The following is a 17,710-nucleotide window of genomic DNA, read 5'->3' on the forward strand; positions in this document are numbered from 1 at the left end:
AAATATGCAGAAGAGATATTCAATATGTAAAGTCATGGGGAAAGCTGCGATTACAAATAATGCTAAATCTTAAGTGATAAAAATAATCTCAGCCGTATGATAGAATTTCTGTTACAAAGTTATAAAAATAAATGAGTATTTTTTTTTATAGATAAAAGAAATATGCAAATGTTTTCTGATAATAAATTATTTTTTTGTGCAGTTGGCTATTGATACATTATATTTAAGACTGACTTTCCATGACTTTTACATGCAGTTGCACAAACTAAAATACCTTTTACTTTGACCATTGCCAAGTGGCAAAGTGTCACACATACATAAATTAAAGTCACACCCACACACATAGAGAATGGAATAGATAGATATAGAGTGAGAGAGAAATAGTGCCACTCAACACGATTTTAACACATGTTAATCCTGATGCTTTTGCCAACTAAGCGCCTGGTACTTAACTCAATTGGACTCATCTTCACTTTGCAGCGGCTGCACTTGTAACCCTCTATTTTTCCCCCCTTTGCCCCCTCCTTCCCTTGCCTTGCTCCTCCCCACACTTGCACACTTACTCAGTGTTACATTGTAGGTCTTCTGCAGATCCACTTGACCCCGCAGCGCGCGTAGTCGTCGCAATTTGGACTCCTGCGTCTCGACACGTTCCCTCAGTCGACGCAGTCGCTCCCCCTCGGCACTTGCCACCGCGCTGCGCACCTCCTGTGATTTGAGGAAGCGCAATCGTTGCTCCTTTGTGGCCAGCAGCTGGTGCTGGCTGTCGATTTGCTGCTGTTGTCGCAATGCCATCGCCCTCAGTTCGGCTGACGTCAGCCTGCTGGGCACCTGCAAGGATACAAGTGATTCAAGTGGGTGGGATTAGTGGATTATATATATGTATATATATATATATGGTCATAATGTGTCCATGTGTGCGTTCGTGTGTGCAGATCGTTAGAGATTCAACTGTGGATAAGCTGCTCCAAGGTGTCATTCACGTTCTTGTCCTCTCGTTGTGTGTGCAAATGAAAGTGAAAATGAAATTTCCACAATTTATAAACGTTATCTGCAATCGTTACATTTCAAGTCAACTTGTCGACATCTTCTCCTGGCCATGGTCACGGTCACCGAACACCTTTCCCACAATTTCACTCCCACAACATCAACATTCAACCATAAATCAAGTTATGTTTATGTGTGTGAAAAATGAAAGCTAATTTGCTACCTTTTTATTTTGGGTCTAGCGGAATAACCAATGCCAACAAAAGCACAAAAAAAAAAAAAACAACGAAGAATAACAAAAGAGACGTAAGCATAAATAGATTAAACTTATACCATCCTCCTCTTTGCAGTCCCAAATCTACTGATTTACTCTCTTTCCAGGTGCATATAACGTACACTGCGCAAAACAAATCAAATATTTCGTATTAGACTTTGAAATTATAAAGAAAAATCTATTTAGATGTTGACAAGGTAAAAATTAACCTTTAAGCAAATGCATATGTAGTCGAAGATGATTGATTAACAAATTATAAAAGCAGGACATGTATCTTAGGTAATCTATTCATGATTTAAAAGTAACTTCAAATATATAAAGAACATTATTTTGATACATAAATGGATTCGATTCCCCGTCATGTTGATTCTATCTGTTCCTTAGGAATAAAATGCTACTCTCTAAATACGTCATATTAAAAATAATAAAATAAAAAGGTCTTTATTATACTGCTATTATCCTTTATATTGGTAATAATGGAACATTTTTCTGTACACATGTACTTGTATTTTCATTGGACTTGGAAATTCATAAATCCCGAACACAAAAAAATATTTAAAAATAATTAATATTTATTTTTTTTCTTTTTATTATATATTTTATATTTTTATATATTATTTATATATAGTTTTTAGTCAACCAAAAAACTTTAAATTTTCAATTCATATAATTATGTATAGAATACTTCTTTCGCAATAAGAATATCTCTGATCTAAATTCTATAATTTGAATTTCTAAAATTTTTAAATAATATAAGTTATCTTAAACTTTGAATATAAAATAGTGTAATTTATCTTTTTATACAGATTTTGTCTGTCTCAATCAATTGATTTTCTCTCAGTGTATTTGATGGTCTGCATTTTACTTACATTAAGCTTCGGCTCGGATGTCACCACTTGTGTGTGGCTGACACCGCCGTTGCTGCTGACACTGCCTGCCCCGCCTCCGCCCCCGCCCCCTACTCCGATCCCGTTGCCGCTCCCGTTGCTGCTGCTGCTGCTGAGCGATGCCCTCGAGGCGGGCATCATTGAGGCGGGCGGCATTTTGGGCAGATTACTCGACACGGGCCGACACACGCAGGTTAGCATCGTTGATGTATGTTCTTCACACTTTCAATTCGTTATTCTTTTCTTTTTTGTTCGTGGCCTTTATTGACTTTGATTTCGTTAACTTTACAGAATTTTCCCGAGCAAAAGTGTCACACTATTCGTTCTGTTTTTTATGATTTACTTAAAAATGCACTCACACTTGTAATGTTGACGTGTGAAGAGTGTGTGTGTGTGTGTGTGTGTGTGTGAGTGTGTGTAAGTGTGGCATGCAGCACATGTCCTTCGTCCTGCGACTTTTCGATATTTTTGCATGCGACTTGTGTTGCTGCTGCTGTTGTTGTTGTTGTTGCAACAAGCTGCTGCAGCTGCAAATTTGTTTTTATTGTTGAAGAAAATATAACGAACGTAGCCATGACTTGAATGCAGACACCCTCACAAGCACTCTACACTCCCCCTCCTCCCCCCTTTCTCTACACTTCTCTTTACTTCTCTTCTCTCCCTCTCACTCTCTCTATGCCTGTCTGTCTCTTTCAAGCTGCGACCAGCAGCTGCCTTCGCTGTGTACTCGTTAATGGATTTTCAATTCAGTGCCTGATTGAAAGCATACTTTGTATACCAAGGCAAGTGTATGTGTGTGCGTGTGTGTGTGTGTGTGTGTGTGTGTCGTTGTGTATGTCAGGCAAGTGTGTTGGTTGCCATTGGCAACGGACAGCGTCAACAGCCGTGACAATAACACTGGCACCACGGGCGACAACAACAACAACAACAACAACGACAACAACAACAAGAAGTATGACAATTAAGACTGCTCCAACAAAAAGCGTTGAGTATGCACGACTAAGTAATACCCGGCATGCCAATATGTCGCTTAGAAACATCTAATAGCAAAAAACATGCCCAAAAGTATGCTGCATAAATTAAAGCCTTTCTTAATCTTTATTTAGTTTTTTATTTTATTACAACCACAACAAGCAAATCAATAAACGAATTTCTATAAAAAAAAGTCTCGAGTATACACAACTAATTGATACCCGGCATGCAAATGTCTAGCTTAGAAATGTTAACAAAAGTTCAGCACAAAAGTAGGCAGCATAAAATTAAACGTCCCTCTCTCTTTTAATAGTTTATTTAGTTTATTATTTAACTCGAACAACAACAACAACAACAATGTGGCTTAAGCTAACGGCAGAGTTGCGTGCACATAATCACTTGCACTTGCAACTTGCGGAAGCAACTGACAACGGAGTGGGGCAAATAGAGTTTAATGTAAGTAAAATGGGAAAGCATAAAACCAACAGCCAATGAGTGAACTAAAAGGCGGCTGCCACGCCCACATCCGCGACGGCAACTAAACACTGAGCAAACAACGGGAACAGCAGCAACAACAATGTCGTCATGTTGTTGCCACAAATGGAAAACGAATGCGATGAATGCGTTGGGAGTTAAAAGAAGAAAGATTGGGAGTAGCGGGAGCAGGGGGAAGTGTTTAGTGGGGTGGTAGAGTCAACTACAATGTTGTCCGTCTGCTGCGCGACATGTCAACAGCTGCCAGTTGCCAGCAGCAAAGCAACGCGACACGACGTTGCACAATTGGCTTTGGTCACACTATGTTATGTGCCAGCATATTGATGGGACACTCATAGCTCGTAACTACAAAGGAAATGAGAGAGAGACAGATAGAGAGAGAGAGACAGCTAGAGAGAGACAGATAGAGAGAGAGAGAGAAAGAGAGAGTGGGGGAAAATGTGGCAGCTGATCAATGACCAAGCGGCAAGTACACAGAGCTAAAAAGTCAATATCGTTTTTACACATTTCAGATTTGATTATTCACTAAGATTAAATTTACTCATGTCGAGAATTTCAATCTTATTCCAAAATAAAATTTGTAAAATTAACAGGAGTAATCCTGTGAATTAAAGTCTTAATTTTTCAAAAATCATCAAAGTGTTCCTCAGCAAAAAAGGGCAAAAATCAATTAAAAATTAAAATCACTTTTCTAATTGATATTTTTTAATTTTAAAGAGACATTTTTTAGTCACTGATAAACAGGACAAGAATTTTAAAAATCTATTTAAAGAATTTACAAAAATTATATAAAGACTTTTTCTACCCAATTCACGTAATTTGAGTGTTTTATTCTTTTTCAAGATTATTCACACATATAAGAAAGCCTTTTGTGCTTCAAGAATTTTTATAATCATTTTAAGTGATTAGTTTTTAAGAATCTCAAATATTTAATTCAGTCAAACATCATTTTTTTTTCTCTCTGTGTAGTGCTATCAGAAATTGCATTTAGAAGCACAGTGAAGCTCAATTTATGGCGCTTTTATGGCTAATATAAGGTCATACATGCTGTCATCTATAGTATATATGAACAATCGTAAACTGAGGCAAAGGACACAGCAATGGCAGTAGAAGGAATAGCAATGAAAGCAGCTGTAAAGAGAAGCACTGACATTTATAAATCGGGGCATGGTTATGTGGCAAGTTCGAGGACAGTGACGAGATTTGATTCGTGCCTTTTGATTTATTTCAGTTTTGAATGGAATGCAGTGAAATTGTGGTTGTCAGCTAACAAACCACAGCAGCTAGACTACACTGCAGCACACTTTAATGCTACTACGCTTTCTCTTCCTCTTTCTCCCCCTCTTTCGATTCAATCTAATACTTTTTCGCTTTTCAATTGCAAGTTACAGCTTGTTCAGCTGTCAGCTAAGTATACTTTGTGGCTTAGCTCATTGAAATCGAGTCAAGTTCCCTTCCCTTTTCTCCACTTCCCTCACTTCCTCAATTTCCCTAGAAAAAGTTGAATCGACAATTTTCGGTTGCGCATATTTTCCAATTAACAAAGTTTGTCATAATAACTCACTGGCATTTCGATCATGCAACGAGCTATGTGCCACACATTCTTGCAGCCATTTATGCCGCTGACAAGGGAACTTCAAGCAGCCAAAGGGTGAAGTAATGGGGTAGTGATAGAGCAAGGAGTGGGGTGCTGTGTGAGGCGGAAGTAAAGAAAACTTTAGTCAAGGAATTTCAAACATTTGCGCCACATAAAAAATACAGCATAAAAAACGCAACTATTTATGTTGCACAGTGAAGGGGAAAGGGAAGGAGTGTGGCATAGCAAGAGCCAACAAATAGGGGAAGGGGTAGGGGTAGGTGTAGCTGATAGAAGAGGGGGATTGGGGTGTAGAAGTAGGGGTATTGTGGCAATACCAATATAATTGTACATTGAAAGCGGTTCAACGTATTGTTGTTGTTGCTTTCGTCACTGCCATTGTGTTGTTGTTGTTGCTGCTGTTTTTGTTTTACTCTTGTTGCTGTTGTTGTTGTTGCTGAGCAACAAGCATTTTATTGATTTTAGCCCTTTTAACAGCACCTTAGGGCTATAAAGGGAGCGGCACAACTTGTGGACTGTTGCAAGGGGGTCTTGAGTTAGGGGTTGGGGTTGGTAGGAAAAGGGGTTGGGGGTGGCAGAGCTGCTTCCAGTGCTGCGGGGCAAGTATCGCGTGCGCGCACGTTTATTGCTAATTTTTTGTACTTTTCCTGTGCTTTTTTTCTATCAATTCTCTTTTTAGCTTTTCTATGCGCAATACACTAACCGCATGAAGGTATATTGGAATTCATTGTAGAACGCTGAAGAAGCTCTTTCAATCGCACGTGATGTCACATACACATTGATAACAAAGAAATTTGATAGACAGCATATTCAACTTTTCAAAGTTTCTACAACTTGAGTAGAAAATGGAACTGAAGAAGCTTCAAAGGAATGAAAACTTAAGAAACTTTCTGTTCCAAGTAAAGGTCAAGAAGATTTAAGATCCAAAAATAAATTGATAAATATTTCAACTGACTTGCAGCTGAATCTATCAGCTCCATCAATTAAATCTATGAGCTGAATTAGTAAAATAAAATCTATGAAATTAATCTTCAAGTAATAAATTAGTGTAATCTGTTGAGCATATTTATCAATTGGTCGGATTTTCCTAATTATTGATCTTATCAGATAATTCATCTCAGTTATAAGCTTAATCCAACAAATTCTATCAGCTCACTTCTAAAATCTATTAGACTAATCTTGTAGTCCAATCTAATAAATCTTTCTGTTATTTTTAAATTTAATGGTTTAATAAATAAATTTATTGAATGAATTCAATCTATCAGAATAATCTTCTATAACAATCAATAGCATTTATCTAAACTCGTAGAAATCTCTGTTTGTGTAGGGTATCTATATTTCGACTAATGTTTGCTCTGCAATCGTGTTGAAGTGTCGCTTGTGAAGTTTTCAGAATTGTGGACTCTTTGTCCTGCCACAGGCGCTGGCTGAATCGTTGATTGCTGCTGTAGATGTTGTTGTTGTTGTTGATATTGTTGTTGTTGCTGTTGCCGTCACGTCCTCGCTGCACATTTTGAAATCGATTACAAACAGGATATGCACTGCGGAAGTGTGTTTTATGGGGAGAGCAGACACCAGACGGCAAACAGCAAACAGCAAACAGCAAAAAAATAGCAAAAAGCAGCAGCTTTGACGATTAGCAAAACTGCAGTTGAAGTGGCGAAAAAAGAAGGGAGCAAAGGGATAAAAACAGAGGAGGGGTAGAAAAGTAGATTAGCGGCAGTTTCAAAGGTGTTGTGTGTAATGAATTTGCCTCAGAGATCTGACATTCTGGAGAATAGCCGCAGCTTTGGCAATTTGCGTGCTGCAATGCGAAACTGAGCGGAGGTTCTGAAAGTTGCACTGAAAGTTGCACTGAAAGTAGTGCTGAAAGCAGTGCTGAAAGTTGCACTGAAAGTGCTGCTAAAGATGATGTGGCAGGTGGTTGGCTCTCCGGCTGTCTGCAGCAATGCGACATATTGGACATAGTTCACTTAGTTTATGGGTCGCACACATTACTCGAACTTTCGATGCGTTTCTTGTACAAGTTTAGCCCCCTCCACTCCCTTCCCCTTTACTGCTGTGTCCTGTGGAAAAGCTGCTTGTTCCAAGTGGTTTCAGTTGTGAGTGGCTTTGGCTGTTTGGAGAAAAAGTTTCGCACACTCATGTGCTCGCTCTCCATGAGGGGGAATTCGACTTAGTCGGAGGCTTAAGTCGTCGCTCACGCGAAGCTTCGCACTTTGCCGACGCTTGAGGTAGGGGGAACAAATGCTCGACATTTTGTTGATGTCCGTGCACGGCAATTGAAGGCAAGGACAAGCAGCGGTTGCGGTTGTGGCTACGTTTGAGGTTTGCTCTCAGTTTCAGTTTCGGTTTTGTATTTGTATTCGTATTCGTATTTGTATTTGTGTTTGGGAGCAGGACGCGTTGTAATTTCACAGAGCGTCATTCGAGCTTGTGTGTTGGCCTTTTCCATTGACGTTTTCTTTTTGTGCCCTCACTTTTTTTCAAATACTGCCTTTTTGCTCGTTTTCCTCTTCTTCTTTTTTTTTGGGTCAGCCGTCTGACGATTTCGTGCCAAACGCTTAACACTCCACAAAGTTGCCAGTTGAAGCAATTTTACGCAAGAGTAATTAAAGCGCAGCGGCAGCAAGAAGAAGAGAGAGGGAGAGGAAGAAAAGAGAAAGAGAGAGAAAGAGAGAGAGAGAAAGGGAATTCGCTTGGTTACACGTGAGCGACGCCAGGTCAGCGTTTGTTAATTTGGTGCGAGAAAATGCGTGGCAAATGAAAATGCGTTGGTCTCAAGGTCGAACAATTGAATTCGAAACGGCAATTAAAGCCTCAGATTAAATGGTCTCTCTCTCTTTATCTCTATCTCCTTCTCTCTCTCCCGTTGGAGTTATTTCATTTTGACTGGTGCAACAGTTTAAATTAAATGATGATGAGTCCTTTTCACTTGACTTATTGACGATAATATTGTTGTCATTCGAGATGAGTTGAAAAGCACAAACTGTAAACGATATTCATTTATCAAACTATACCCGTAAATAAATTAACGAGTGTGACGGGCAGTTTAAAAAACAGCGGGTTAAAATAAATGTTGCTTCTACAAAAAGTGTACATCCAAAAAGAGGAAAACTTTAATGATGATCGAAGCTTATTAAAAGCTTTATGCTCTTAGTTAATCCTAGAAAGGTGGTAAAAAATGAATATAGAGAGCATCAAAGCATCCAGCAAATCCATGAAATGTATCAATGATTGAAAATTCATAATGTCAAAGAAAAGTTTCAATAAAATTCTTAGCTTTTCAAAGACTTTGGCCAAGAGATAGCTTAAAGCTTTCAGAAGATCTACATTAATGTGCTTTGCAAGCTAAAAGTTTATATCATTTGAATATAAAATACAACTAAAGAGACTTTATAAAAATTTTTTATTTGTATTTAATTTCACCTTTTCTTTTAAACTGTTTTCAAAACATATACAAAAAAAAAAAAACTCTACAGTCTGACTTTGCATGACGGAGTATACAAAAAAAAAATTATATTTATTTGTTTACTACTGCAAATTATTTGCGTTAATTAAGTGCGCCAAATGATGAACAAACAAAGCTACACACACACACATAAACACACACACGTACGTATGATTTGTTTTTGTTTGGGCAACAATTTAATTGTGCTGCTACTTTTAATTATAATTTGAAAATTTAATTTAATTCTTTATTGAACGCTCGCTCGTCATGTCGCATTTGTTGTGCTTGCTGTGATTCCTGAATAATTGACGTAAAAATAATAAACAAATTATAACATTAAATTTACAGGGAAACTGTGCACAACGAAATTGTATTCATGAACAAAATTAAATAATAAACAAGCAATCGCTGCAGCTCTCTCTCTCTCTCTGTCTCTGTCTCTTTCTCTCTCCACCGCTTCCTGTTGTACGTTGCGTATACGTATTAAAAATTGATGCGACTGGTTTTTATATTTATTTTTTTTTGGGCCAGAGATTATGTCCGCGGCGCAAAAAGCCAAAGTGGTTGCAAGGTCGGAATTGGATTGCAAATTGCTGCCAATTATTCAAACTTAAAGTTGGTAATAAGAAAAAGATAAAGAAGTGGCAGAAAGATAGAGTGAGAGAGAGAGAGAGTAAGTAAATTGTAGGCTTTCGTTGGCACTAAATTGCTAAACAAATAATAGTTCCAATTTCAGGACTTGTGTCTGAGAAACTGTGCGCTATTAGCCTGCATATTTGAGTTGTTAACTTCTTTGATTGCCCCGTCTGCCCCTTCCCTGCACCATTTAGAGTCCGTCAGCTGCGCTGGTTTCAGTCCAAATGACTGTTCAAACTTTTTACAGTTGTAATTATTATAAATAAATGAAGCGCAATTTGGTAAGCAGACGCCATTTGTCCATTTGTCCATTTGAGACGGTCCTGCCTGGATTCCTTGGCCAACAGGACATTGCCTTGGCATGTCCTTGCCTCGTGTATCTTCTCTCTGTCAGTCTGTCCGTTTATTATTAACTTGAATAACGCCCACATTTACACAGATGTCCATTTGCAGGGCATTACTGAATGTTGAAACAGCATGATACGAGTATGAACTGTAACTGAAATTAGAATAGAGCCTCAGACACAAACACACACTCACACACACATTTATATGACAGGCTGTCAGAGATTCTCTCCACATGACAATTATTTAAATGTCCCAGCTGAAATTCTCAGCTCTTTATAAACTCAAGCACTGTAAATGTTCCAATAGGACATTAGAAGTCTTTGAGAATGTTTGTAGACTGCAAAGCGAGAGAGAATTTCAATTATTTTAAAATTGTGAAGTCTAGAAAATCAGTTAAATTAAATAATCACATTTTATCACTTTTTTTTTATCTGAAAACTCATTCTTAATTCTTTGATCGGCATTAAAATGTTTCCAAACTAAAGTTAACAACCGAAAGAGCTAAAAAAAGAATGCTGCATGGTTTCCTATACAGGGTATCTTTTCGTTTAAATTTCATTTGCTTTATGCTTTTTGCTGCCTGCGTTGATTTTAAATGGAAACTGAACGTTACGTGATTTAATGGTTCATAAATTATGTAAAAAGGCTATTTAAATTATTTAAATGCACAACGTGCAACATAATAGACTTTTGATTATTTACGAGCAGTCTTATATGATTTCTTTTATAATCTTATCTATCCGAGTGAGACAACTAAGTTATGCAGATAAAGGTATAATTAGTCATATATAGACAATTGCCTAAGGCATGCCACATTTATGCAATAACTTTTGACAAACAAACGAATATCCTTGAAGTATTTTCAAGTTAAAATTGCACTCAGTTCCGCAATTGCTTTTTGAATAAGAAAGCTGACAGCAAATATTTTCGCATTGCTGAGACAATTCAACTTGACCATAAAGAAACCAAATTTATATTTTCATAGCAATATTATATTTACATTTTCCATTTGTAGATGTGTCTGTATCTGCATTTGTATTTGTTTTTCTGTTTTTCTATTACCATTTCAAGTTTGCCATTTATGCAAAATGTTGAAAAGAGACTAGGAAATATAATATAATGAACAGAGACATCACACAGACAAATTGCAATGGCAAGCGACTTCTTTCAAGGGTTGTGTCTCCGACCACCGTTAACCTGACCTTGACTCTATTTCTATCTCTATCTCTATCTGTGTCTCTGTTTGTGGCACTTTAGTAAGTTATCAACCTGACCGTTGACTGTTTCTTTTTTATAAATTTAACTTTCCCTTTTCGTTATTGCATTCACTCTCGAGCAAATGCTAATTACACACTTGACCGAAATCTGTCGGATGACATTCAATTTATGTGCAATTAGTGTACAATCAAATGAACAACAATACTAGAGTATACATTTAAAGTGTATACGCTTAAAGCTCAGAGATACCCTGTGACAAACACACAACGAGTTTTCTAACATTCTCTTCAAATTATTGTTCCTGTTAACATAATCTAGCTTAACATTCTGTAAGGATCTATAAACTTTTCAAATAATGTTAATTAATGCTCTTCTCTTAATGTTCTGTAGCATTAACAGTCTGTACTTTTAACAGCAGCAATCTTAACATTTAATTTAATAACATTTCTGCAAAGATTAGTGCAATTACAGGCAATGTTAGTAAACACTGTATGCTTTGCAAATTATAACATTAACAGAGTTCTCTAATGTTAATGCATGCTGTTACTTTTAAGCTACTGTAAAGCTGAATATACCCAATTTCCTAATGAAATCTCAAATAATGCAGTCGCAATGCTTTGTAGCCCAAACACATATGCATAATATATACATAGGAATGTGTGTGAGAGTGAAAGACACAGAGTAGTATACAAAAACCACAAGAAGAACAACAAGAACAATAACAGAAACTTAGTAACCACAATGAGAGCTCAAATGTTTAGCCTGTCGCTTGATTAAAACAACATTTACGCAACAATCCAAAGAACAAAGAACAGAACAAAACCAAAAGCCAGCAAACAGCTGCAGGGCCAGAAAATAGAGAAAGTGGTAAGGCAGAAAGGATAGCAAAGAGGTGGAAGAAGTGAAAGAGTGAGAGTGAGATATGACAGAGACAATGTTAGATATAGAGATTGAGACTGACACTGAGTCTAAGAGTTGTGGCAAGTGTATTCGTATTTCGAATCCACACGGATTCATTCATTGAGCAACCCACTTGCAAACATCAATTGAACTCTTTTGTGCAGCTCGAGGCAATATCAATAACAGCAACAACAACAAGCAATAACAACCAGCAAGCAGCAATAACAACTTAGAGTAGCAACTGGCAACGGCATTTATTGTATGTGATTTGAAATCAATCAATATCACGCATACGCCATGTCTGCACACCAAAAACGCCTACAAGAAAACACCATTCTCTGTCACTCTCTTTCTCTCTCTCTCTCACACTTTCTTTATGTATAGCTGTCTCTGTCTGTCATCTGCTTAGTGCCTATTTAATTAAGTTAATGTAGTTAAATCTGCTTAAGCAAATATTTCCAGCTGCCTCTGCTGCGGCCATTCAACACAATGCACAGAGATAAAACTTCTCCACTCTCTCTCTCTTCCTCTACCTCTCCCTCAAGTCCGCTGCTGCTCCCCGAAGTAAACCAAGTCAAAAGGCGCACACAAAAGGCATTCATTACATAGACAACACTGGTTAGCGAAACTTTTTCATCGACGACGACAGATTTGCGACATGAAACTGAACCTCAAGTTCGTAAAGGAAATGGAGATGCTGGCGACTTGACCAGGCCAAAACCTAGAGTCATTAATATTAAGTAATCGTGAAGGATGCTCTCTGGTGTATAATACGTTGGGATGGCCAACTGGCCAACTGGCTAACTGGCCAACTGGCCTAACCTGAACACGGTAAGTTCATGAGCCAAGCAAACGCCCATCGTTGCCCACTTGCCAAGTGACCATGAACATTGCCAAGTGACCATGAGTGACCAAAAGTGTCTGTCCCCTGGTCGTAAATTCACTTGCCATACACCCAGAGCAAGGGAGAGTGAGTAAGAGGCGGCAAAGTCAAAAAGAAACAGTTTTGAAGCCCACTCGGAATGCCTCACAATGGACAGATTAGTGGAGTGCTAAGAGTTCAAATGTGTATAGGACTGTTGGACCAATGGGGCAAAAAGAACAGGAAAGGGACTCAACCCCCAAATCAGCTCTCTAATGCTAATGCCACAAATGTGGGCGAAGGTCAAGTGGCAAAAGGTGCGACTTGAGTGTCAACTAAACAGTCGATTAATATATAATCGAGGGCAAACTTATCTGAATTGTTAGTCGATATGAATAATTAACTGACATGCTGAGAAAACTATCGCAATCATTTAGCAATGTATCGATAAAGCGCATGCAAGTAACTACACTCTAGTTAATATCATGTTCGCTCTTAAGAAGTGATGTTAATCTAAACTGTGAATAATTGAAATTTGTAAATCGAAAAAAAATAAGTCCAGTTGACGATCAATCGGTAAATAATATATCGAGCTACGACTATCGAGTTTTTCAAATCACTTTTTTGTGAAAAAGTATTAAGGGAAAATATGGAAAAAATAGACAGCGATTGGTAAAAATTGAATTTTTAAATTTTGAAGCAGAATCGAAATAGAGATCAAATAATGATAAAACTGATAATCCGCAAGGAAATCGGGTTAGATTTGACAAAGTTATGACAGAGTGAAGTTTTTGAAAAAGAGTCAAGGGAAAAATTTGACAGTGATTTAACTAATTTAATCATACATATTAGACTTTAATATATTCCGTTATTTATGAATATTGAACTTTATCGAATAATATATGTCGAGCTGCACATCTAATACATTTCGATAACACTGTGTTATCGGATTTAATGAACATCTGCTGTCAAAACGAAAACCAACATCTTGACTCTTTTGAAAGTGATGCAATTAACTGGGCTACCTGCAAGAAACTTTTTTCATTACGAGCTTTTTGGGTTGCTCGTAACCAAAAGTGGAGAATGTGAAATGGAAAATGTGAAATGGAAAATGGTTAAAATTTATGAGCCAAAGATACGAGTATATTGCGTAAATGTTCAAGGAATTCCTCGAGTCCAGTTTCAGATGCTTCAGGGGCAGCATGTGAACTTCTCGAGTGGCATTTAACGCAATTTCAGCCAACTGTTTTGCTTTGTAGCCTTTCTTTTTGTTAATTTTAGGGTTTTTTCTCTTCTTTTTTTTTTAGGTTATTGTTGTTTAATTTGACCTTGGGCTGAGCCGAAAATTTAAATGAAATGAACGTGTCGTCCCAACGAGGCATATTCTCAAATTCCAGAGCTTGTTTCAAAATTGCACATTAAGCTTAATTAAGAAATTCATTGGCGTGTCCTAAATGTGGAACTGATGTCCTGCTGCTAATGGTCAACATTTAAAGCTGGCCAAAAGGCATGTTAACTGTAAACAACAAAGTGGAGTAAGAGAGAGAGAGAGAGAGTATTTCAAATAGTTTTCACCGGCAACAACAATTGCAGAAATGTAAATAGAATTGCGGCAGCTTTGGGGTAAACTTGAGGCTACCTGCCCCAGTGGCACTTGGTATATGAACGTTGCACACTTAACAAATTAAAATGCCGCAACTTTGGGTATGTGGAGAGGGCAAAGTGTGGAGTAGAACGCATTGGACACTGTTGCAGTCAAGTGAGCGTTAAAACAGATGCAGGCGGCAGCGGGACATGGATCGGGAGACAGCTGCGTATTATCCTTGTTGCGGCATTAGAAATTATAGAGTTGCATGTGGGCCGAGAGTTCGTAAACAAAAAACCACGATGCAACATAATTTATGCAGGCGCGGCAGCTGTAAGCTGACTAAAGAGGAGAAGATTCAGACAGAGGAGGACAAAGAGAGATGGCACCAGTGAGGTTATAGTAGAGTAACAGACTTTGAGGTACCCTTTACTTGAATCAAATATGTCTCAAAGCTTATTTCAGTGGTATTTAAATATATTGCATACTTTTAGGCGTTGTTTTTAAACTTAAAACAGCCATAACAACTGTTTTATATAACCGATCATATTACTAGTTGTAATATAATGTAATAATCACTATCAAAAAGTGAATTATATCTTTATAAATGTAGGTGTGGTGGAACATTATAAAAATACTTTGATTTTAAGTCTCTGTGTGTTTAATTTGGTAGCTCTAGCTCTTGTATCTTCTGCGATCCAATCAGACAAACAACTAATTCAATCAGCTGAACAAGAGTATAGATTCAATATATAATCTGCCTGTTACATTCACTGCAATATGCCCTTTAACTCAACGAGTAACGGGTATTACAAGAAGAGGACAACACATGACCTTCCTGAACTCCCCACACAGCGATAAACAAAAGCCTTTCCCGTGTTTCCCCTCAGTCCCCGTTTTAGGCATTGCATTTGCAGTGTTGCCTGTAATTCGAGCCAAAAGTTTTAGCCAGGTTGTAGCTGTGGCTACGGGGCGTATGAGCACTAAATAAGTGGGACCGAGTATCTGCGGCCGAAGCTGCACAGCAAAATTGCGCTCATTAAGCAAATTCAGGCCAGTGGAGAAGCAGGGGAAGGAGAGGGAACGGGGGGAGGGAGCGAGAGGCGGGGATTGCATTTCTATGATTGCAATGAGTGCGCGACACTTGAAAAGTCAGCAAATGAATCTGTGCAAATTGCAGTGAGTTAAGAAGCGCGAGAAGGAGGAGCATGAAGAAGGGGAATGAGAGGTGAGTGGGGGAGCGGGGGAGCGGGGGAGAGCATGACGTGTGACAATATTGATTTAAATGCCATAAACATCCAAAAGTAGCACGAGAACGGGACACGGCAAGTGACACATCCGCCAGATACTTTGAATGTTTTAGAGATACACGAAGCGGAAGCAAAGTCAAGAAGGCAAAGGCAAAAAAAAAGAAAAAAGAAAAACAAATAGGCCGGTGTGTCGGTGGGTGGGTGTGTGTGTGTGTGTGAGCCACACTAATGTGTGTAATATGCCGCACACGTAGCCAACTATTAACTGAAATGAAGCGACACACAAATGACAGCCTACATTTGTGGCAACTGGAGACCTCAGAGCTCAGACCTCAGATGGATCATCGTAAATATCAGCAACAGTCAGGCGAAAAGAAAAACAACAACATATTGCGGAAAAAAGCGAGGGAGAAGAGCAACTGAGCCACGTTGTCATTTGTAACAGATGCGGGACCTGGCCACAATTGACTACACACACACACACACTCTGGTAAGGCATTGGTAAGCGGAAGAGTCAGGGGGTATGGGTTACTTCACTAGTGCCGGGTAATTGGGCGCCAGGCACACAGATATTCACTGATATATAAAAGGCCTGCTGGCACTCGCTTTGTCATTCCACATTCCCTACTCCCACTCCCCTCCCCCCTTCCCCTTTACCGCCCCTCTTCCCGCTGCGCCATTCCCTGCGTAATTGCGACCAAAGATAAGCGCTTTATTACCGATTCACTGACTTTTATCGCATTTTAATAACTCACGAAATGCGGCCACCAAAATGTATACGTCACTTTGCGTTTCCGTTACGCTACGTTGTTACGTTACGTTACGTTGTTACGCGTTTACGTTATGTCGTCGCGTTGCGTCGTTTTGAACTGTCGTCGGCGCCAGTCAATGCACAACTGAAAACAAAAATTTTGAAACCGACAACGAACTGAACACGACAACGTTCACAGCTGCTTTAAAGGCTTTCGTTGTTGGCCAAGTTAGTGCCAAGCCGAATTGACGATGACACACACGAAGTGCTTTTGCCGAGCCACTGCAGCTGTTTCCACACAGTGGGTGGTTGGGTGGCTGGGTGGTTGGATGGTTGGGTGGTTGGGTGGCTCAATAAGTTTCTTAGCTCTTGCTCACTTGCATTGTCAAATGCTAAAGATACGAACTTCGCGGTTCGGAAGTGCGTGCATCGCACAGTGATTCAGTAATGCGAGCTGTTGTCAGGTTCAAGAAACGGTTCACAAGTGGTTCCCAAGTGGTTCAGGCTCATAACTCAGCAAGTGCTTGGGTTATTAAGCTTCAATTTAATACGCAATCTGTCTGCAGCTACTTTATACATATAGTAGATTTTGTTAACTGGCAAACTGTTCTTAAACATGTTAGCAACGGATTAAATGCAGGCACGCACTTATGAAATAGTAGTGCTGGGAACTGTGGTGGAAGAAGCTGAAGTAGTTTTATTGAAATAGTTTTTCGAAAGTTACGTAAAAGCAGAAAAGTTTATACAAGGAAAATTAACGAGAAGGACTCAAAAAATTAATTAAAATTCGACCTTATGCGAAAGGAATTGGTTGTATCAAAACCGTAGAAATAATATTTAAATAAAGTAGATGCAGAACTATAAAAGATTGAATTGATAGTAGAAATAAAAGTTGTTTGAATAGTTAAAGTTGTGAAAGTAAAAGGAATTGTATAAGTAAGTACAGAAATATTGAGAGTAGAAATGGCAGTAAAAATATTAGTAGTAGAAGTACTTTAAGTAGAAGTAGGCGTAGTAGTAGTAGAAATAAAAGTGGCTATAGATGAACTACTAGAGTACTAAACATTTTATTTTTGTAAATAGAAAGTTGTAGTATTAGTAGTAAGAGTAGTGAGAGTAGTAGTAGTTAAAGTAGTAGTACGAATATGTATAGATTAATAAAAACTAGTAGAGTTAGTGCTAGAAGTAGTAATTGAATAAGTAGTATAAATAATAATAGACTTAGTAGTAGAAGTTTTACAAATAGTAGTATAATTAGTTAATGAAGCTGTGCTAGTAGTAGAAATAGTAAAAGTAGAAATAGTAGTAGTAGTAGGAGAAAGTGGAGTAGAAGTACTAATAATTGCAAGAGAGAGTAGTAGATAGATAAGCTAGATAAGTAGTATCAATAAAGGAAGTAGTTTAATGAGAGTAGTAGTAGTAGTAACAGAAATAGATATAAAAATTGTTACTATAATTAAAGTAGAATCACTAATACTAGAATAAGTCAAGGCTATA

The 17,710-nt window shown here is 38.2% G+C and overlaps 1 protein-coding gene across 1 annotated transcript in view; it reads right to left on the bottom strand.

The window, feature by feature from the left end:
* Positions 1-17,710, bottom strand: part of LOC117785771 (apoptosis-stimulating of p53 protein 2) — a 46,075-nt gene that overhangs the window by 9,784 nt on the left and 18,581 nt on the right. The window contains exon 3 of the mRNA XM_034623992.1: positions 564-831. Coding sequence (XP_034479883.1) covers positions 564-831 — 268 coding nt within the window. The remainder of the gene's footprint in view (positions 1-563; positions 832-17,710) is intronic.

The sequence above is a fragment of the Drosophila innubila genome (assembly GCF_004354385.1).
Source record: "Drosophila innubila isolate TH190305 chromosome 2R unlocalized genomic scaffold, UK_Dinn_1.0 1_C_2R, whole genome shotgun sequence".
In the NCBI taxonomy this organism is placed as follows: Eukaryota; Metazoa; Arthropoda; class Insecta; order Diptera; family Drosophilidae; genus Drosophila; species Drosophila innubila.